This window comes from Macrobrachium nipponense, chromosome 9 (assembly GCF_015104395.2).
Source record: "Macrobrachium nipponense isolate FS-2020 chromosome 9, ASM1510439v2, whole genome shotgun sequence".
Lineage (NCBI taxonomy): Eukaryota > Metazoa > Arthropoda > Malacostraca > Decapoda > Palaemonidae > Macrobrachium > Macrobrachium nipponense.
The window spans coordinates 26,508,477-26,532,476 of NC_061110.1; the positions used below are offsets into that span (position 1 = coordinate 26,508,477).

A 24,000-nucleotide genomic window follows, 5' to 3' on the forward strand; every position below is an offset into this window, starting at 1 on the left:
AATTTTCTTCTTTGACAATTTCTCTTCATAATATGACCCACTTCAGGCGTAAGAATGACTTATTGTTCTGTTGTTCCTCATTCGTATCATTCTTTGAAGAAGAGAAAATTTTGACTGTTATGTAGGAGTCATTTCCGTTCAGGCTTTTTGTGCTTCGCCGGTTCTTTATCAAAAAGAAATGATTGACTTTTTTTCAATATGAAGTTCGAGTTCTATCCTTTCATTTCCCTGGATATCATCTGGCAGATCTTAAATTTACAGTTTCGCATTAGGGTTCGAAAGAGACAGTATCCTTGAAACTTGTTTTCCTTTATTGAAGGAATTTTTCCTATTTTCGCTAGTTAGTAAACATCACTCATATGTTTTATAATATTAATTTTTCTCAATACTGAAATGTATGTGTACATATTCATCTTCCTTTACAGGCATGCGTCTACATATATTATAGTATATATATATATATATATATCATATATATATATATATATATATATATATATATATATGTGTGTGTGTGTGTGTGTGTGTGTGTGTGTGTGTGTGTGTGTGTGTGCACGGCTTGGTCCATGAGCAGCATAATCTCTTATATTTTTCAAAAATAGTTAAGGATATCTGTTATTAACCTCAGCCATTTCCTTCAACACAGATTAAATTGATTTAGCTCGAAACGTTTGCGATAACGTGGGCGCCTCGTGCTTCTTTCAATAAATGCATAGTCTCATATCATACACTGTTGACTCTTCAGCAATCGACCTTAATTAAAATTGTGATTAGCATCAGGAGATAAGCTCGTTTGCCACTGAGACACCATTTCCTTCCCCTCGAATTTCCCTTCCACTTACTTCTACATAGGCCTTGGGATACAGTGCATTAGAATTTCAGGCCATTAACGCCTCATTGGCACTTATCAGGACCTTAATGGATATTGAGGTTTCTGGCCTACCTGGATGGCCTGCATGACCTGACATCACGTAGGTTTGAAATGACCAATGACTTCGTCTTACTCTCCACGCCTTTATTCATGCTCTCTTTGGCAGATCATCCGAGCTGATCCTCACCTCCTCCTTCATAGTTCTCATCAACGTAGGTCTTCACCTTCAAACTCTTCTAAACCACGAAGAGTCCACGCAACAACCTGTCTCACAATATGTTCAGGCTGTAATGGAAGAAAATGCCTTAGCTAGTTCAATATGCCGTCAAACATTCATCAATCTTCCACCTACAAAGGCTACTGAACATTTGGGATATCTCATTTAATTTTTTTTTCCTAATATGGTCTGCCATTCAACTGATATACAGTTAAGTACGTTTTACCTGACCACTGAGCTGATTAACAGCTCTCCTAAGACTGGCCCAAAGGATTAGTATTTTTACGTGGCTGGGAACCAATTAGCTACCTAGCAACGGGACCTACAACTTATTGTGGGATCCGAACCACATTATATCGAGAAACAAATTTCTATTTACCAGAAATAAATTCCTCTGATTGCTTGTGGGCAGAGCGGGGAATCGATCCCGGACCCTAAGATCGGTAGTCGAGCACGTAAGCGACTCGTCCAACGAGGAACTACTGATATACAATACTTATCGCGCTATGTAACTACGCCAGCTGACCGAAGTTCGATTCTCGGCCCTGCCAACGCTGAAAATGGAGGAATTTATTACTGATGATAGAAATTGATTTTTCGATATAATGTGGTTCGGATTCCACAATAAGCTGTAGGTCCCGTTGCTAGGTAACCAATTGGTTCCTTGCCACGTAGAAAATATCTAATCCTTCGGGCCAGCCCTAGGAGAGCTGTTAATCAGCTCAGTGGTCAGGTAAAACTAAGATATACTTAACTTTAACGCCAGCTGAATGAATGTAGCTGATGTTACTGGGCTGGGTAAGTACGGTAAGTCGGGTAGCGAGTTCGTGACGATAATTTCTTTTCTAGCTGACCTGGCCAGGTGTATCCTGGATGACATTAGGGGACGGATGGTCGCAGATGTTACTCAGAAGTTTTGTTTCTCTGCGAACTGAGGCCCTGATCTAGCAATAGATTCTTGAAAATAACCAGGCTACTCAGCAATTGCACTGACACCGAATCAGTGTATTAAGCTGACCAGCGAATTGCTTTTGAAGAGCGTTGCACTCGTGTGCGTATACAAAGTCAATTTCATTAATAATCAGAGGAAATGTGCAGTAAATTTTTTTTACTGATTCCTAATAATCGGTATCATGTTATTAATAGAATTAATAAATATTCTTATTTTAAATTAATATTTGGTCTCATAGTGCTTATAACCGATCGTAAGATGGTTAAATCACATATAACATAGCATATTGTTAAGGCGTGTTTTTTATTTAACATCGCAAATTTCCCATAATTATGAAAATTTCTTAAAAAAAATAAAAACATCACCGTGAGAAGAGGAACTGAAAGAAGCAAGCAACTGATTAAGGAGACGAAAGAAATATGGTAGAACAAGGACGACAAAGAAAAAAAAGAAAAGTCAAACACAGACAAAGAGAGAGAGAGAGAGAGAGAGAGAGAGAGAGAGAGAGAGAGAGAGAGAGTTAACTTTTCACGATATCAAAACAGTTGGTGTTTAATATCCGGGTCGTTTAACAGTGGAAACAATTATTACAGCTGGTAAAAAGAAGTAAGATTAAAACAGCATAAATATTTTGTCAAAACTGGGCAAACATCTAATGCAATATTCAGTCATTTAAGTGAAAACAATCACCGGATAAATTGGATTGGTAGTTCAGTAATTGCAAGATCAAAAGATGTCTTATCACGAAATCTTTTATAATCTGCCATAATACAACTTACTTCCCATTGTAATTTTAATATTAGTCGTGGCCTGTTTCATTTAGACCCTTGTATTTGTAACATGCTTAAGAATGACCAAAAAAGATATAATTACAGACTTAAATACAAATTAGTTGCCTCAGAGATATTTTCTTGTATATGTACGTTTAATATGGTTTGTGAATAAGTTTTTGTTTACCAAAGATCTGAGTTGGTCAGTTGTCGTCCTGTATAATCCTTTAATTGTCTTGTCCTTGTGTCTGAGCAGTTGGGCTTAATCTTTTTGTTCTTAAATTGTACCCATGTTTATGCTTGTTTGGAAAGGTAAATCATTCTCCAGGTGTGTTGGATTCTAAGTATTAATCTCCTTATAATCCCTATCTGTCACTTATATGACCTTTCTTGTACTCTGAGTTTCTCATGTAAGTCAGTCTGTCTGCTAAGTAAAGCTAAAGGACGTTGAGTCGAAAGATCTTGCAGAAACTCCGTTGTTTATCTTTCCTTCGTGGCTTATACCTTTATATGTATATGTGTATATATATATATATATATATATATATATATATATATATATATATATATGTATATATATATATATATGTGTGTGTGGTGTGTGTGTGTGTGTGTGTGTGTGTGGTGTGTGTGTGGATGTCTTTTACTGTAATACAGCTGCATAATATGAAGATCAAAGGCCCATTTAAAATGGACAGATGATAAGTTGCAAGAGCATATATACAAAACATATGTAGGAGTGGCAGTAAGTCTTTGTTGGTACGCAGGTAAACGTTGACCCAGGAAGGATGGAAATAAAAGTATTCCCTATTTTTTTTGGCCTCATTAACTCCCGTCTGGCGACGCGTCCGGTGGTCGTATTTTCTGGAACACCTGCTGGAGGTGAGGCCGGAGGATTAACTCGTCGATGTCATCCGACTTTCAATGTCCTCCTGACAGGTTCATATTGTTGGTTTGAGAGATGATAGCATAATATATATATATATATATATATATATATATATATATATATAATAGAATATATATATATAGATATATAAATATATATAAAGGTATAAGCCACGAAGGAAAAATAAACAACGGAGAGTCTGCAAGATCTTTCGATTCGACGTCCTTTACTCAGTTTATCTGCTGAGTAAAGGACGACGAGTCGAAAGATCTTGCAGGAACTCCGTTGTTTATTTTTCCTTTGTGGCTTATACCTTTATTTATGGATTTATCACGTTCCAAACTTTCGTGATTCAATTATATATATATATATATATATATATATATATATATATATACATATATATATATATTATATATATATATATATATTATAATATATATATATATATATATATATATATATAAGCGAATTACCACGGGGAAAAATGATAGTCAGAAATCCAAGCGCTTTCGTCTTTATTCAGACATCGTCAAGGAGCTTCTAAAGTACAATTGGAGAGGAAGGCCTCAGGTACAAACAAGATCAGGAATACCAGATGGTTAATTATCAAAAGGGTAAAAATTAAAAGGGATAATCCAGGATTATCGGATATCACTCGGTCACAAACTTAAACAGATTCTGACCCTAACCGAAATTACAAAGTATCTTTACAGTCCAAAACATGTAAAAACTAATATATTAATTTTGTTGCTTATATGTATCTACAACTTTTTTAATTATGAAAGCATCAAGTTTAAATAAACAAGACTTAAATTTAGAACATTTCTATTATTTGACTTGATAAAACAAGATTCAATGATATTCCTTTTAACTGTGTCATTACATGGACTAAGGCTCTTGCTTGACTCCAGTTAATAGGATGGTCTAAATCTCTCATATGTACAAATAATGCATTCGATATTTGCCCAGTTCTCACAGAATTGATGTTTGCTTGAGACGCTGTGAAAGAGATTTGCCGGTCTGTCCGTAATAGACTTTATCACACTTTTTGCAAGGAATTTGCATATATGCAGCCTGGAAGATCTTTAGAAAAATTTTTGATTACTAAATTCTTGACATTAATATTACTGAAAACAACATATATGTTAAAAAGCTTTAAAATTCTAGGAATATCTAAAAACCTTTCATCATAAGGTAATTTTTAGAATGTTATGCTTACTAAATTCAAGTTTGTCATTAGTTGAATAAAATGTTTTTCTAGCTCTTTTCCATGCCACATCTACAAAAGTCCTTGGGTATTTAAGTTTCAATGCAATATCATAAATAGTTTTAATTTCAGCGTCATAAACTGCGGGCTACAGACACGTAAAGCCCTTAGGAACATCCCAGAAAAAACAGAGAATTTAACATTTTGATGGTGATTGGAGTAGTAATGAACAAAAGAGGCAATATTAGTTGATTTTCGAAAGACTGAAAAGGTGAAATTTCTATCATTTCTATGGACAGTTACATCAAGAAAATTCAAATTACAATTTCTTTCTTCCTCTACAGTAAATTTTATAGAAGGGACTAAATTATTGAGATTATTAAGGAATTCCTGGAGGTTTTCGTGAACTGGCCAAATACAGAAGATGTCATCCACGTATCTAAACCAAATAACTTTTTGGGGCAAAATTCTTGGTAAGAGTTTTGTCTCAAAAAATTTCATGTAAATATTGCTAAGGACAGGAGATAAGGATTACCCATAGCCATGCCAAACTTTTGTACAAAAAATTCCCCATTGAAACAAAATTTACTATCTTTGATACATAACCTTATGAGACTAATGAGATTTGCTACACTTAAGGGAATGTCATGACGCTCTAATTCCTCTTCCAAATATTCAAGTAAGTCATCTACAGGCACTTTTGTAAATAAAGAGACAACATCAAAACTAAACATATTAAAATCATAATTTCAAATTTAAACTATTCAATTTGTTTTATAAAATTAACATTGTTTTAACATTCGTGTTAGAAATATTTCCTACCAAAGGAGTAAGAATTTTTACAAGCCATTTAGATAAATTATACGTAACTGAGCCCACTGAACTAATGATTGGTCTGATAGGGTTATTGATTTTATGTGTCTTGACTAAACCATACATGTAGTTTTTACATGTTTTGGACTGTAAAGATACTTTGTAATTTCGGTTAGGGTCAGAATCTGTTTAAGTTTGTGACCGTGTGATATCCGATAATCCTGGATTATCCCTTTTAATTTTTACCCTTTTGATAATTAACCATCTGGTATTCCTGATCTTGTAGCAAATCTCATTAGTCTCATAAGGTTATGTATCAAAGATAGTAAATTTTGTTTCAATGGGGAATTTTTTATACGAAAGTTTGGCATGGCTTTGGGTAATCCCTTATTTCTTGTCCTTAGCAATATTTACATGGAATTTTGAGACAAAACTCTTACCCAAGAATTTTGCCCCAAAAAGTTATTTGGTTTAGATACGTGGATGACATCTTCTGTATTTGGCCAGTTCACGAAAACCTCCAGGAATTCCTTAATAATCTCAATAATTTAGTCCCTTCTATAAAATTTACTGTAGAGGAAGAAAGAAATTGTAATTTGAATTTTCTTGATGTAACTGTCCATAGAAATGATAGAAATTTCACCTTTTCAGTCTTTCGAAAATCAACTAATATTGCCTCTTTTGTTCATTACTACTCCAATCACCATCAAAATGTTAAATTCTCTGTTTTTTCTGGGAGGATGTTCCTATGGGCTTTACGTGTCTGTAGCCCCGCAGTTTATTGACGCTGAAATTAAAACTATTTATGATATTGCATTGAAACTTAAATACCCAAGGACTTTTGTAGATGTGGCATGGAAAAGAGCTAGAAAAATATTTTATTCAACTAATGACAAACTTGAATTTAGTAAGCATAACATTCTAAAATTACTTTATGATGAAAGGTTTTTAGATATTCCTAGAATTTTAAAGCTTTTTAACATAAATGTTGTTTTCAGTAATTATTAATGGTCAAGAGTTTAGTAAAATCAAAAATTTTCCTAAAGATCTTCCAGGCTGCATATATGAAATTCCTTGCAAAAAGTGTGATAAAGTCTATTACGGACAGGACCGGCAAATCTCTTTTCACAGCGTTCTTCAAGCAACATCAATATTCTGTGAGAACTGGGCAAATATCGAATGCATTATTTTGTACATATGAGAGATTTAGACCATCCTATTAAACTGGAGTCAAGCAAGAGCCTTAGTCCCATGTAATGACACAGTTAAAAGGAATATCATTGAATCTTGTTTTATCAAGTCAAATAATAGAAATGTTCTAAATTTAAGTCTTGGTTTATTTAAACTTGATGCTTTCATAATTAAAAAAGTTGTAGATAAATATAAGCAACAAAATTAATATATTTTAGTTTTTACATGTTTTGGACTGTAAAGATACTTTGTAATTCCGGTTAGGGTCAGAATCTGTTTAAGTTTGTGACCGAGTGATAATCCGATAATCCTGGATTATCCCTTTTAATTTTTACCCTTTTGATAATTAACCATCTGGTATTCCTGATCTTGTTTGTACCTGAGGCCTTCCTCTCCAATTGTACTTTAGTAGCTCCTTGACGATGTCTGAATAAAGACGAAAGCGCTTGGATTTCTGACTATCATTTTCCCGTGGTATTCGACTATTTTATGAAGTCACGTGCATCTACTGTGATTTTTTAAGCATATATATATATATATAATATATATATATATATATATATATATATATATACTATATATATGTGTGTGTGTGTGTGTGTGTGTGTGTATATATAATATATATATATATATATATATATATATATATATATATATATATATATATATATAATATATATATTTAAAAAAATCACAGTAGATGCACCTGACTTCATTAAATAAGCGAATACGACAGGAAAAAGATAGGCAGAAATCCAAGCGCTTTCGCCTTTACTGAGACATTGCCAAGGAATGAATGAAATACAGTTGGAAAGAAAGTTAACAGGTAAACAAAGAGATCAAGAATACCAGGTGGTTAATTGTCTAAAAGGTAAAAATCAAAGAGATAATTAGGGATTTTTGGATATCACTCTGTCACAAACTTAAACAGATTTAACCCTAACAGAGACTACACCGTATCCATATAGTCCAAGAACATGTAAAAACTGAATATATTACTTTTGTTGCTTATATTTATCTGCAACTTTTTCATTATGAAGGCATCGAGTTTAAATAAACCAAGACTTAAATTTAGAACATTTGCATTATTTGACTTGATGAAACAAGATTCAATGATATTCCATGTAATGACACCGTTAAAACGAATGTCATTGAATCTTGTTTCATCAAGTCAAATAATGGAAATGTTCTAAGTCTAAGTCTTGGTTTATTTAAACTCGATGCCTTCATAATGAAAAAGTTGTAGATAAATATAAGCAATAAAATTAATATATTCAGTTTTTACATGTTTTGGGCTATATGAATACAGTGTAGTTTCTGTTAAGGTTAAATCTGTTTAAGTTTGTGACCGTGTGATATCCGATAATCCTGGATTATCTTTGATTTTTTCCTTTTTGATAATTAACCATCTGGTATTCTTGATCTTTTTGTTGACTTATTAACTTTCTTTCCAACTGCATTTCATTCATTCCTTGACAATGTCTTAGTAAAGACGAAAGCGCTTGGATTTCCTCCTATCATTTTCCTGTGGTATTCACTTTATATATATATATATATATATATATATAATATATATATATATATATATATATATATATATATACATACTTTGTTCTCGACACGAAGTGACCATGAGCCCTGGCTTCATTTAAGTGGTTCTTCTATGAGCCGGAAGAATTTAATGATGTTTTATAAAAAAAAAATATTCAAAACCGCAAAGTTATTAGCATATGCAATGGGTGCAGACAGTTTTCAAAAGGGATATCACTTCTATTCAATGAAATGTAAAGCACTGAACTAAATAAGTAAATAAAATAGTAAATAAACAAAACAAAATAGTTCAGCATAGAAATAAGTGATTTCGGAATAAGAAAAACGTAATTCATTTCATAACTTTAGTCATCGAACGTCTTTTTCCCGTAGTACTTATCAAAAGATAATATAACACTCAATTAGAAAAATAAAACAACAGAATATAATAATTCTTTTCCTTTCAAGTTCCTTCATATCATACTTAGTTTGGTATATCTTAAGATTAATTTTAACATGTAATATTGATTGGATGTAAGACAGAAGTCTCATATTCTCTTTACCCATTTCATTTTTTCAACAGGCTTCTTCCCTATGTATTTCTAGTCACATACATTTCACTGTTTGACAACTTAAAATGGCAGGCTATTTTGGGCAATATTTCCGTATCTTGCTTTACGGGATAATAAATATCCCGATTCGTAAAAAAAAAAAAAAAACAAAAAAAAAAAATCTTGTCTTGACTTAAAAACAGTCCAACAAAATAATGCCCAGCTCAGTTGTAAAAGAGAGATGTAGTAAGAAAAATATACTTACACAAATGTATCCATATATCAATGAGCAGATAATTGGAATAATGTTTGTAAGACTGTTGTGGCAATTTTCTTCCTCACTTACGCATTATCTATTGCATTCATAACTGGGTGGGTTTTGGGAATGTCAAGAACAGATAAATCTCAGACCTTGGCATAAAAAAAAGTATATTTTAAATTTCTCAATTTGACGTCTAATGTTAAAATATGGTACCATTGTAAGCTGTCTGGATATAACAAAAGTTGATACTAAAACATCACAAGAAAAATAAAAATAAAATCTAATGGAAAACGCTTAAGAAATGGTGAGAAAAGCTATCTATATTATGTCCAATGCAAAAGAACTGCTATCAGGTTTAATGGCTGCCATATTTGACGTAATTATTATAAATTTCAACATTTCAACTGTTGATACTCGGAAGCCGTTAGCATTTTAGGATCCTCCTTATATTTGGCGATGTTATGCAATTGTCCTTTATTGTTGATTTCAGAGGTCTGGCAAGTGGTATACTTGTCCACGAACTGAGGGCTCGTGTTGTTTTTAATTTTCAATGCTTGAATTCAGTATCCCAAGCTGCAGATGGAACACAGGAATTTGTATAAAATCAACGAACAGACCACTTAGCATTTCTTATTTTGACGCAAGAATGATTTTATTTAATTCCTCTTCTATAATGCTGTTTATGTCAGTCTGTGGTAGGCATCCCTGAAACAGTTCTCACACTTCTTCAAATAATGTTATTTTAAAATTTTTAGATTTCTAATATATTTGACAAGAATTATAAGTCACCTACCATCAAACTAGCGATGTGAAGCGTATTTGGGTTTATGTGCAATTTATGCATTCGGATCAATATACAGACAAGATTGACTCTCAGTGAATTTTCATCTTGTAATCTTTCTAATATTTTTGGGTGTTTGCCACCGAAAACTTCGAATCGAAATCAGGAATAAAATCAAAGAACCATCTTTTAACGAGAGGATTCAGTTCCAGAAGGTGGTAAATGAAAATGCACCGCAAAGAATTCACACTGTTATTGGGAGGATGATCTAATTCAGTGGCATACGTACCATACTTCCACTAAGGATAAGAACGTAATTTAGTTCTTACATTTCGTTTCTTGATTATTGGGAAAGTCATTCGTAAAATTGAGGGATAATGATGGCACTGAATATCCGATGGCATCTATGGAGACTTTAAACGCAAAAAATGATTGAGAAGAAGCGATAAAAAAAAAGCCTCATGTTGTCATAGGAATGGCAACGCTCGGTGACGATGATCACTTGCATTTTAAAGGAGGTTGTATTAGTCTTCTTTGCCAGACAATAGAAACTAGTAAGCTTTTTATTCTAAAAGTATAATTAGATATTCATGAACTCGTCGCTGAAACACGTTAAAGGTTGATACTGAGTCGAGAAAATAAATTTTAAATCCTTACAACAAAGAAATAGAATTTATTTTGTATAAGCGATGCAACTTTAAATTGAGCTTCATTCTCGTGAGGAACAGTCTGTTATGATACTGTGCCTATTCACTGGTCTTATTTGCATAGGTTATATTAAATAACTTTTTACTCGTCTTAAAACCAAAATTACATTTCTGCTTAACATGACAGACATTGTGGACAAGCATCTGGAATGCAAATTCTCAATAGGCCTTTCTTTCTCTCTCAGTTCAGAATTCATTTGGTTCATTTTCTCAATGATATGTAAACTAAGTCTGTGTCCTCTGTGAGTTTGTACGTTTGTAGGTAAGACACCGACTCTTTCGATTTTGTTCCTTCCTTCAAATATTTACTAAATAATCGTGCATACTGGGAAATGCACATCCAGTGTTAAATTCCATGAGTTTTATATTTGAATGCATCACTTGGACTTCCATTCTGAGGACTGACTCTGGTTCCTTTAGAAAAGTGGTCTTATCTTACCTAAGAGAAAAATTTCACACTTTCATGATTAGTATTATTGTATTTTCTTGGTAGAGACCACAGCGTTCGGTCCAACTCTCTCACTCGGTTTTTTCATCGCCTTATCAACTTCTCCGTGTTACATATTATGTGAAATACAGTTTAGGCGATCCTATTAATATCATCTGCATTGTTTGTATGGTGTTTTTACGTTCCATGGAACCAGTGGCTATTCAGCAACGGGACCAACGGCTTTACGTGACTTCCGAACCACGTCGAGAGTGAACTTCTATCACCAGGAATACACATCTCTCACACCTCAATGGAATGCCCGAGAATCGAACTCGCATCTGCATTGGCTTACAAGTCTCAGACAACAAAATCTGGCTTTTCATCAAGTGTCACGTAATGAGAGTTAAACTTCAGATGCCGTTTGAAAGCATAACAACCTGCAAACAAGAAAAAACAGAAAAATCACTTTCTTTCAGAAGTTATAAATTATCTTGTGAGACAACAGCATAGGAAGATGTGGCTCATTATCATGTTAAAATAATTTATATTCAGGTATTATGAACTCAAATTGACCTCAGCAGTTAGTCATTAGAGATTCCTGGAATACTGGAAAACAGTTTTAAAATACATTACTGTTTTTCGAACTGATAAGTCTGTAGATATTTTGTAAGTCTTTATTAGTCACTTACCTGGAATTGTAGTTATTGATAGTATCACCATCAATATATTAGTTAAAACCTTCTATCCAACAGTATATAACTACAATTAAATTAATGAAGATCATAGTAGTAATTATGGTAATAAAGTAAATTATATAATAATAATAATAATAATAATAATAATAATAATAATAATAATAATAATAATAATAATAATAATAATAATAATAATAATAATAATAATAATAATAATAATAATAATAATAAAACTATTGCTATTATTATTTGATCATCATTACCTGTCAAAACCAGGTTTCTTCCATATTTGAAAACTCTATTAATAAACGATCCAGCACGGGAGAAAACACGATATATTTAGTGAAACGCCTACGCACTGTATCTCTGCAAGCTTATGGCTAAGCCCTCTCTATGAATAAATGAATGCAAAATCAGCAGGCCTTAGGCATGAAAGAACTCGAATGAATTTCATATATATCTACACCATACGAGGCATTAAACCTAACATCGCTCAGTATTGATTATGCTTTTGTACGTATAACCGAACTTGCATGAATATAGCATCAGTAAATTTCTCATAAATGTTGCAGTTACTCAGGATGTTTATGGAATCAGATGCTTTGCTTTATGTGAACACTCATTGTGTTTTCTTTTCCTCTGTTTCAGGGAAAGAACAACCTAGAATATATACAACCCACCTGGAACTACCCGCCGTATTGAAACTATTTTCATTAAAAGCTGATGAACAAATATGCATAATCAATTGTAAACTTGATAATAGGAATAATTTGACGGGCAATTCGCGTGACAATGTTTAATTAGGAAGTACGTTACATAATCATTAATGTTATATATTGCGAGAACATACGAATAAACCGTGCTAGAGAGCCTGTTAATAATTATGGTGCTAATATTCGCATATGAATTCATTACCGTGTGACGTAATACATATTACACTACTTAGTTGGTTGAAATTATGTAAACTAAAGACAAGTATTCTAGGTATTCTAACTAACATGCCGGAGCACCATCCACACTGACTTCGTATGACACAAATTTTGAACTTGAACAGAACCTCCTTGTAGCTGGGAATCACACTAAACAAAACTATGAGGTCAGCCACTGCCCATTTCATCTCTCTCCTCCTCTCCCAGCTCGCTAACAACGTATGCAATTAAGTGCACTCTTTATATAAAATTTTCCACACACACACACACACATTAGATATGGAATCACCCAAAGAGGGCAACTGCCCAAGAGGTGCAGTGGTGAGCTGAGGTTTGTGGATCACTCCTGTCAAACAGCCTATCTGTCCACGCAGCAGCTATAAATGGGAACAAGCGTTTGTGGGACCAAGGTGACAAAACATGAAGCCAGCAACCTCACGTACCACAGACTTGCTAAGTAGTAGGAGGATGTACCTCCTGTTTTAACCTCTCCAAAGATGTGGTTTCAATACGCACCATTTAGTTCTGCCAGGATAATTCTCTATAACCGTTTTTGCTTTGTATTAGTATGAAATTATAACTTTGTTCGAAGATCTTGATGAATTCTCATTAACATCGGAATGAAACTGCACTAAGAAATAACTGATACGAGGTAATGAGAAGAAAAATGTTATGAAGATATATACGAAAGACAAGATAATAAAATCCAATTGCTGATTCAGAGGAGTCCTTGGACCGCCTGTCAGTCATGATCGTATCGTTAACCTGTCTACCAAACGTCTGAACGAGATACGTATTGTGTCTTAGGTTACAAGCTAAACTTCTCATTGTTTACCTGTTGCCCTTAACAGTGTGGAATGACTGAAGAATTTTGTACATTTGTAACGTAAAATAAACTGAAAGGGGGTAAAAACATAAAAACGACGAAAGCTGAAAAACCTGATGGATTGGTAATTAGAAAAGAAAAGTTATTGTAGAGTAAGTGTATAAATTTGTTGCGTAATGGAAGTACATCACAATGATGCGCAGGTTAACAGAAATTCTCCCCTTAAGTTTTGACTTATTGTCATCGCTCTCATAATACAAACTGAAGATTTGTTGGAAATCTTATCCGAAAACCTAGACAGCAGAGACTTGATATACCGTTTTCCAACAAGAACTTAGCAGAAATTATCTAAATGTATTAGAGGATGCAAATTTGACTTCAATGGGAATTATTTATCTCAACGATTTCTATGTCCCTGTGAAATGCTCTCTCCACGGAATTGTTTTTTCAAAGCAGGATATTAAACGAAATTATTCCACTTTATATACTTTAGTTTAGTTATGTGACGGCATGATACATATTTGGCCCGGAACGAAAAATGCAAAATAATGCTTTTTTGGGTAAATGGAATGAACCGATGCTATAGAATAAGTCCGCTATGGAAATGGAAACTGATTGCGGTGTACCGCTTTTGAATTCACTAACGCATGGAAGTAGCGTTGGGTTTAGATCTAGGTAATACAGAACACTAACCAATATTTTTGCCTGGGTACGTTTTTTTTCTCCTGGACATGGTAGTAAATTATTAGGTGTGTCCTGACCGGTTTCGACTTTATTTCCACGCCATTGAAGAAATAATTTCGAAACCGGTTAGGACCTGCTCCCAGTCTCTCATTTTTCACCTGTGGTAATGTGAGACACACACACACACACACACATATATATATATATATAATATATATATATATGATATATATATATATTATATATGTATATATATATATATATATATATATATATGATTATATATATATATATATATATATATATATATATATATATATATATATATATATATATATATATGTGTGTGTGTGTGTGTGTGTGTGTGTGGACACCACTTATTTCTAGAACGAAGAACTCTGTCATCATTTGCCATTCCTTAATTATTCAAACTGCATAATTTTTCAAAGGCTGGTTTGTCCAAAATAATTATACTAAGAAGGGAAGTTTTAATCTTATACGTTTTTTCAGGGCCCGAACTTGACCTCATCAGCATTCTCCTTTGAGGTGTCTGAATAAAGTTAATACGAGTTCATGAAACCTCATATATATCCTACGAGAGAGAGAGAGAGAGAGAGAGAGAGAGAGAGAGAGAGAGAGAGAGAATCTTGTATAAGGTGCTAATAAGGTCTTTTTCTTTTCAGATCATTATGTCCAGTGCTCCAGACGTGCTGGGCCCCGCTTACCACAAGCAGCTCAGGAAGGAATTCTCGGCATAATGTTCGTCGTTGCTTTAATTGGCAACACTTTCGTCATGGGGAAACTGCGCCAAAAATGGGCTAAGCGAGGACGCATGACTATCATGAGCTTCAATTTAACCTTGGCGGACCTACTGGTGGTTCTCATTACCATACTTGGTAAGCACATTTTTGCCCTTATATCACTACATATTAATGCCCGGCTATATCAGGTTTCAGGTTAAGGTCACTCGTTAGCGGATATGTGATTATAAAATTAAATTCTTTTATGTGAATTACTTTTGTCTTCTGCGGCATTTTCTTTTTTCTTTTTTCTATTTGGGGTGGGCAACCTGAGCCTAGTGACGATAACTAGGTATGTTTTGCCGTCATACATATGTTAGTTATTCAATCGACTAGAGAAATAACAGGGAAGGTAATTCCAATTACTGATAATTACAGAGAATCCTAAAATAACACCAATTTTAATGAGCTAAGAGGCTATTTATATAAAACTTTTAATTAGTCGGGCCAAAGCATCATTGTTCATGATATACAAGATGACTGAATGCATTTATCTCAACACCTATTATTGCTATTGAAAACTAAAATATCTAACTGCTTAGAGGTAATTCGAAGCTTTCTAATTCCTAATTAATAAAGACCAAGGCTGCATCCAATGTACAGTAAAATGTGTCAAACACGCTTCGGTCACTTATTGCACACATATCACAGACAGTTTGAAAACAAGTGAACGACTGTAAGTAGAGAACGAACCTTCGGCAAATGGTGGATAACCGTCTGAGGCAATGGTGGAACTGGCAGGAAGTCCTTGACCTGTATTTAGTCTGTTTGTGATGTGTATGCGCTAAGCTTCCAACTTGTGTTTATTACACGTTTGGCTGCAGTGCAAACACTGCCCTAAAAAATACAAAACAAGTACAGTATTTCGCCTCATGCGTAGTTTCTACGTAACACTGGTTTAAACATTAAATACTTTTTTTTTTCTCGACAATTTGCAATTTACAACGCCTTTTTATCCAACAACGAAAATTAAATCATTTATAGCTTTACAAAAAGGGCAGCGATATCAGATTAATGATCATTTTAGATATTAGTTGAAACGATAGACCTCCTAGCTACAGAGTCTTAATTTTGACACAATTTTTGATAACGTTGTTTAATAATAAAAAAAAGAAGAAGTCTGTTTATGAGTCAAAAAATATACATTTTCTATTGCAAATCATTCTCAACAGCCCATTTTAAGACCTTATTATCCAGTAACAAGGTCTGCTTTATTCCGCTGACATTTCCATTTATCCTATTCAGAGACGATGGGGTAATTTAGATATGAATTCAACCTTGACGTAATTTCCGCATAAACCCGAGACGGAATACAGTGTTCTCTCCCTGTTTATTGATATCTTGCAGGATATTAAGATTATACATAATAACTCGTTATTGATGTGTACCTTGCGGTTATTTAAAATAATATGATAATTCATTATTCATTTGGATACGGCACCCTCCCCAATAAGATGTAATCAACTGTTTCCTAGAATTCTGCAGCTGAGTTTTACATGGAAATGAACGTAGGTGGTGTATTTATCAAAAGTTAAAATTTTCATTATGCAGTAGATATGAGTGAGTGATGGAGACACCAGAATTTGAAATTATAACAGAAGCAAACTTCAGACGATATAGAATAAATATAATACCAGGGATAAAATGGAATTCATGTTAATATTAAAGGAAAGCGAATGGTGTGCGACAAATAAAGGTGAATGGTTCAGTGTCTTAGCGTTCGTGTGTGTGTGTGTGTGTCCGAGGCAGCTACATTTGAGGAAGTTTTTGTTTTTTTTCTTTTTTGCACTAGGGGTGCAACAACAATTCAATAAATTAAAGTGTGAATGTGGCAATGATGACAGTCCTACCTCTCCTTGAAACCCACAACCTGTTAGGGGAAAGTGGCTCTCTCTCTCTCTCTCTCTCTCTCTTCTCTCTCTCTCTCTCTCTCTCTTAAACACCAATCTCATTCACTTTTCCCTAACTTTTGAAATTAGCAACCAATCAAACTAACTCTTAATGAAAATGATCTATTTAACTTCACTGAAATGATAATTTTTCTTCTCGATATATTTTGTTTATGTCATGTCCGACTGATAGTTTGGATTTTATGAAGTTTTCCCTTTGTATCTCCCATTAACAATGTGCATCAGCTCTAGGTAAGTTGGCAAGAATAACTTAAAAGGTAAAGCAAAATATTTTTCTTAGTGCTCTCCGAGTCTTCTTTATTCTCATTCAGACAGACATTTAAAACGATTAAAGGAAAAAAAATGAATTATAATTTTAATATATAAATGATATAAAAAATCTAAAGGTAGCTGAATATATTAAATACCAAATAATGTCGAATCCAAACGATATAGATGCTCACATAAATTTTTCTATATGCATTAAACTCCCTCCCTCCCACCCACCCTTTCTCTCTCTCTCTCTCTCTCTCTCTCTCTCTCTCTCTCTCTCTCTCTCTCTCTCTCCGTCAAGTTGTCTGTCAGTATTTGTGGGTCTTCCGGTTGGTTTAGAAAAGGATTACGTGATAACTAATGAAAAGAGGTTTTCTTTTTGATTGGTTTCAGTATAGATCCATCTGGGTTTTCATCAAAGAATCTTTTTTCCCTTACTTCCACTGAAGTGCAATTCATTGACGAAACAACTTCATGCTTATTGTGAAACAAAACATATTGGACGCACCATCTCTATTAATTATGGTAATGACGTACAGCATCAGGGTAACTATGCTAATTTCTTTGAGAGTCGAGAGGTTTGTAATCTCTGATAACCCTTTTCCTTAGCCGTGTATATTTCTATCATTTCCTTGTTTGTGGGCGTTAATTTTTACTTATCGTCTTATTCATTTCTCTCGTATATATTTTTCATTTTAATTACATATACAATTACACACACACACACATATATATATATATATATATATATATATATATATATATATATATTATATATATATATATATATATATATATATATATATTTACCGGTAATTTATCGCGCGTTCCCTTAAGCTTGTTCTGTGCTTAAAATGTTCCCTGAAAAGCTGGAACCTGGTAATACTTGATGCTTGCTCAAAACGTCATCGTCAGAATTATACAGTGGACCAGTTAATAAACCGACATGTCGATAGCCCCATTCACAGGATGAAGAGAGCAAGTCATCTCGTTATCACCTTCATAGACGTTTTTGAATTTGTTTCTATCACCACAGTTCACGGAAAAATTACTGTCCCTTAACTGTTTCATTTCTAGATATAAAGGCAAGTCAACATAGCGGGGGATATTTTCACTCGTCTATTGCATTCTCGCTCTATTCTTAATATTCTGTTTTCTGAGTTAAACCCACAATAATGTATATGATAATGTATATTATTCCAAAATACAAAACGGTTAAAAGACAGGGAGCTTTCGACTGTTTTCGCAACGGTACTCTTCAGCCATCTGAAGAAAAATGCATGTTTTCCAACAGGCGATTTTTTTTTTTTTTTTTGACAGTCCAGGGCACCATCAAACAACCTTGTCGTGAATATAGCGGTCATGTAATGCCTGTTTCGCCGCATCTGTAAGCCAACCCGTTGGGATCTTCTTAACGGCAGTTCCTCGATCTTATGGCGCTCATATCTAGTAACTGGGCGATTCCTGGGAGGGGAACGACTTTCAGCACACCGCCATCTTGAATTGTCAATTCAAGATGGCGGTGTTCAGCATCGGTGCCTGTTGTTTCTGTGACAACTGCCACTTCGGCAACTAGTTGGCTGAAGAGGACCGTTGTGCAAACGGTCGAAAGTTTTCTGTTGTGTAACCTTTTTTTATTTTGGAAAAATATTCAGTATCATATACATTATTGTGGCTTTTAACTCATCATCTCCGGTCACGGCATTCTGATGCACCATAGATATTCTGTTTTCTCTTAATTTCAGTACTGTTTTATGAGAACCACCATTCCGTGCTTGTCTAGGGTTCATCTAATATTCGATAGTGAAAGAGCTAAGCTGGGCCACTTTCTGCTGATAACTTGGAATCAACGCCAGTCATGACTCCGAATCAAGTTACTAGAATGTTTAGTGGAAAGTATAATGAGGCATTCAAACGTCGTTCATTTTTTTTTGTCAGCTAATTGTCTGAATAATTGTTTTAAACGATTTAATAAAACCTTGCATTACGAGTAAGTAACCTCCTCAGAGCTGAGATGGCTTTCAAGTCACCAAAGAGTCAATTCAATTCTCATCTGACGTTTCTCAGAAGTTATTCAATGTGGAATTGTTACTCAGCTTCTCAGAAGTTATTCAACGTGGAATTGTTTCTCAGAAGTTATTCAACGTAGAATTGTTTCTCAGTTTCTCAGAAGTTATTGAACGTGGAATTGTTATGCAATGAATTTATCTACAACGTTAACAGACAAACAGAGCAACGAGAGAGCCCCGTGCATATTCTTAACTTCAACGTAAGATACATGACATTCTTTCCAAACATTCTTGACAGATTGAGGTAACATACAAGTATTTGAGATAATGCCCTCTCTATTTTGAATCTTAGTCATACTTATATAAACATAATAGTCCAATGCATCATTACTGATATAATTTTCGGATAGAAACTATCATGCAGGTATCCAGACAAAATGTAAAAACTATAGAATAAATTAATTTAGGTTTCAGATATAAGATATTCTTTAACAAACAAAACCATTGTCCAATTGTTGCATTGCCCAAATCTCAATCTTATTACAGTATTGCAGGAAATTCCCTGTTCATTAATATGTATACCCTTCTTTCCTTTTAAATTACCGGACAATATACAGGGATTGAAATCGAAAAGATATTATTTAATCGTCAATGCTTCACGATGCGTAGACGCTGCTTTATGATATGAAATTTCATCTTCTAACTTCGATTTAAGTATCTTTAACTATTTAAGCCTTAGATTGCATCCTCCAACTTCTTGTACTAAACCTGAAAAGAAACATGAATCAAATTACACGACAAAAGTTTCCTAAACTAATTTTAGAAGAGTTAATTAAAATTTGATCTGTACTACAGACCTCGTCTCAATCCACTAAGTTAACGAAAATTTTGAGTAAACTTCTTCACCAAAACTAAACAGTCAATAGAGTGACTATTTGCAGGCGTATTACCTCTTTTGTAGCGCCCTCGGATTTAGACTCACATACAAAATGTAATTTTTCATCAATTCAGATCGGAAGAACGCCTTGCAGGAACATTGCATTCCTAGTGCACCTACCCCACAAGTTACGACTGAAACTCAAGTTTGTTTAAAGGGAATGGGAATACGATTCTATCATATCTAATGCTATCATAATTTCATCTTAACAATCACGAAGCCCCTCCCCCCATTATTTTCTTTTTCTTATTAAATTTGCTGATACTCTCACATCTATGTGAATATTGCAGCTAACAGTTTCCATTTTTTTTTATTAGTAGTCTAGTCAAGTTGACACTATCTTTGCAGGTAACAGTTTTCGAAGGGTTTTTGACGTTTCTTTATATTAGAATGCCAAAAAAAAAAAGTCCATTTACGCAATTCCGTGTCTTATTTAGAATGTAGTGTTCTATTTGAATAAAGATATTTTGAAAGTAGTGTTCTATTTAAATCAAAATATTTTGAGAGTAGTGTACTATTTAAATAAAGATATTTTGAAAGTAGTACAGCCATTTTTATTCTTTCTTTTTTTTTACTGAAAGATTACGCAGCTGTAAGACTGCAGCGCAGGCCGTCAATTTTCGTTTACTGGGGGAGAAAGCCTACAAACTACTTTGTTGTTGATGTTGTTATTGTTGGGGGGTAGGAAAGGTGTAAGGAAGAGCCTAAAATGGTCTGAAAAAAGGAGTTTCGCGTTGAGTTAAAGATAAAAGAATTTATCTATTTGATTTATTTATTGGAATGGAAATTTAAAAAAATAAATAATATGCATGTTAAACAGAACAGAAAAATTATTTCTAATAAAATATAGCAAACTTATTTTAAATTTCGTTGGTGAACCAAGGATTTATTTGACCGTAGATTCTAGCACGTTTTAATCTACGTTAATGTTTGGAATTTAATGTTTACAAGTTATGCGTGAAGGTAAATCCTTGCACGTGTCCCGAGTAAGCTGGAGATAAGATCACACCTTATTTAACTGCAACACAAGTGCGAATAGCTTCAACGGCAGAGTCTTTTTCTGTAGACGCATGGCACAAACAATGCTGCGTTCACACGGTCGAACAACGTCCGACGGACAAACATTGTTACCAATTAACAATTGCTTACCAGAGTTTGCCTTGTGAGCAGAGGAAGAACAGTGATATACAACTTCAACTGGTACCACAGTTTGTTGCCAGATCTACTTCCCTCGTTTCAACGCTTTTGACGTCATCCTTCTTCGCCTTTGATATGGCAACAATGTTTGTCGTCGGGCATTGTTCGACCGTGTGAACGCACCTAAAACTCTCTATCTCTTTGTCGCAGGTCAACTTATGTGGGAACTACTGGACAAGCAGTGGTACTTATCCAACGGAGCTTGCAAACTGTATAAAGTGGCTTCGACCTTCGCCATTACCTCCAGCAACTACATGTTGGTGGCCATTGCTATAGACCGACACGAGGCTGTGGTGCGCCCTCTTAACCCTTTCATTAGTGCCAAGAACCTCGCTCTGGCTGCCTGGGCTGTCAGCCTGCTGCCGTCGCTTCCAAACTTCTTCGTGTTCTTCAGGTAAGGCAAATTACAGTGGTACTTCTCTATCCAACAGGAGATTTCTAAAATTCTAAGCAGAGCTTCTACAGTAGACGACGATAAATGTTTTTATTTTTATACATCTCAGTAGCGTTACTGATGTAGTGCAAACAAAACGGAGATGTATTAGTGGATGTATCAGTAAATGACATCTCTCATAACATAGTAAGATTTATCAAGCACAACGTGAAAGAAAAAAGTAATAAACCCACATTCAATATCCTGCTCTCTCTCTCTCTCTCATATGAACGCAAAAATGAAAGTCAATTATTAGCTCTCTGTTTTACGGAAATTATGAAAGCTCTTCTCCCCCTCCCCTGTCCCCTATCAAGTCTCTCTCTCTCTCTCTCTCTCTCTCTCTCTCTCTCTCTCTCTCTCTATTTTTTGCGTTCATATGAGAGAGAAAGTTAATCATTATCTCTTTGTTTTACGGAAATAAATAAATTATGGAAGCTCTTCTCCCCCTCCCCTGTTCCCTATCAAATCTCTCTCTCTCTCTCTCTCTCTCTCTCTCTCTCTCTCTCTCTCATTTTTTTTCGTTCATATGAGAGAGAGAAAGTCAGTTATTATCTCTTTGTTTTACGGAAATAAATAAATTATGAAAGCTCTTCTCCCCCTCCCCTGTTCCCTATCAAGTCTCTCTCTCTCTCTCTCTCTCTCTCTCTCTTCTCTCTCTCTCTCTCTCTAGGGCGAATCGCATTTGGGATACAGTGATTTGGGTGAAATATCACCGATTCCTAAGCAGGATTTATAGGGTCATACTCGCATTACATCTTCCGGTCACCCATTTCTCAGAACGAGGAGCCAAGATTCACGACTCCCGGTGGCCCCCTGACGATAATAACTATCCGCGATGATTCGCCAAAGGGATTGGTTCCGTGAAATCTCAGCATATTTCCCTCGGTTTGCCAAAAAGCGATTGAAAGAGATGGAAGCAATATTGATTCAGTTTTATTCTGCTTTGATGTACATTATATATATATATATATATATATATATATATATATATATTATATATATATATAATATATATATGTGTGTGTGTGCGTGTGTGTGTGTTTATATATATTTATACAAATACACATTTATATACACGCATACATATGTATATAAATATAAATTTCCAAATTTAAATAAATGGTATATACTGTATATAGGATATATAGATATATATACATATATATATGGTATGTATATCTATATACTACATATATAAATACTATATATATATATATATATATATATTAGGATATATGTATGTATGTCTGTATATGATATATTATATCTATATATATATACATACACACATATATTTATATATATATATATATAAATATATATATATATAGATATATCATATATATATATAAATATATATAAATATATATATATGATATACATATATATATATTATATATATATATATATATACATATATATATATATATATATATAACATATATTTATATATTTATAAATATATATATATGTATATATATATCTATATATACATGTCATGTACACCATACCCTGTATATATATATATATATATATATATATATATATATATATATATATATATATATCATATAATTTACTATATTTATATATATATATATGTATATATATATACTATATATATATATATATATATATATATATATTTATATATATATATATATATATATATGTATATATTATACATACATGTACACATACTGAATAGTTAACTTTCGAGCAACTGCCTGTTCCATGTTTAATTCAGCGAGTGTAATTATACACCCTGGGTAACCATTATAACTTCATACTTTTATGGTAAAGGATGTTTTCACTTGCTAATGGCTTTCATTCCCCAACCGACCCTCCACGAAATTAAGCTGCATCTCTTATTTTCGTTTTTATTATATACGTCTATATTTGCATATATATATATAGTAGTATATATATATGTATATATATATATATATATATATATATATATATATATATATATTGCGGATGAGCAAAGATGAAAGTGGAGCGACTGCTGGGTATCCGGATGTACAGCTTATTATTTGTCAGTAAATTCACTTTTTTTTTTTACTCGTTTTAACAAATTTACTCTGGTTATCATCCAGTAGTAAACATCCTCGGGATACACTGGTTGCAGAGAGTTATAGATTTGTAAGACCC

At 33.6% G+C, this 24,000-nt stretch overlaps 1 protein-coding gene across 2 annotated transcripts in view; it reads left to right on the top strand.

The window, feature by feature from the left end:
* LOC135218662 (cardioacceleratory peptide receptor-like) overlaps window positions 1–24,000 on the top strand; it is a 112,287-nt gene that overhangs the window by 71,140 nt on the left and 17,147 nt on the right. For both annotated transcript variants that reach the window (XM_064255110.1, XM_064255109.1), the window contains exons 3-4: window positions 14,992–15,204; window positions 21,564–21,807. In XM_064255110.1, coding sequence (XP_064111180.1) covers window positions 14,992–15,204; window positions 21,564–21,807 — 457 coding nt within the window. The remainder of the gene's footprint in view (window positions 1–14,991; window positions 15,205–21,563; window positions 21,808–24,000) is intronic.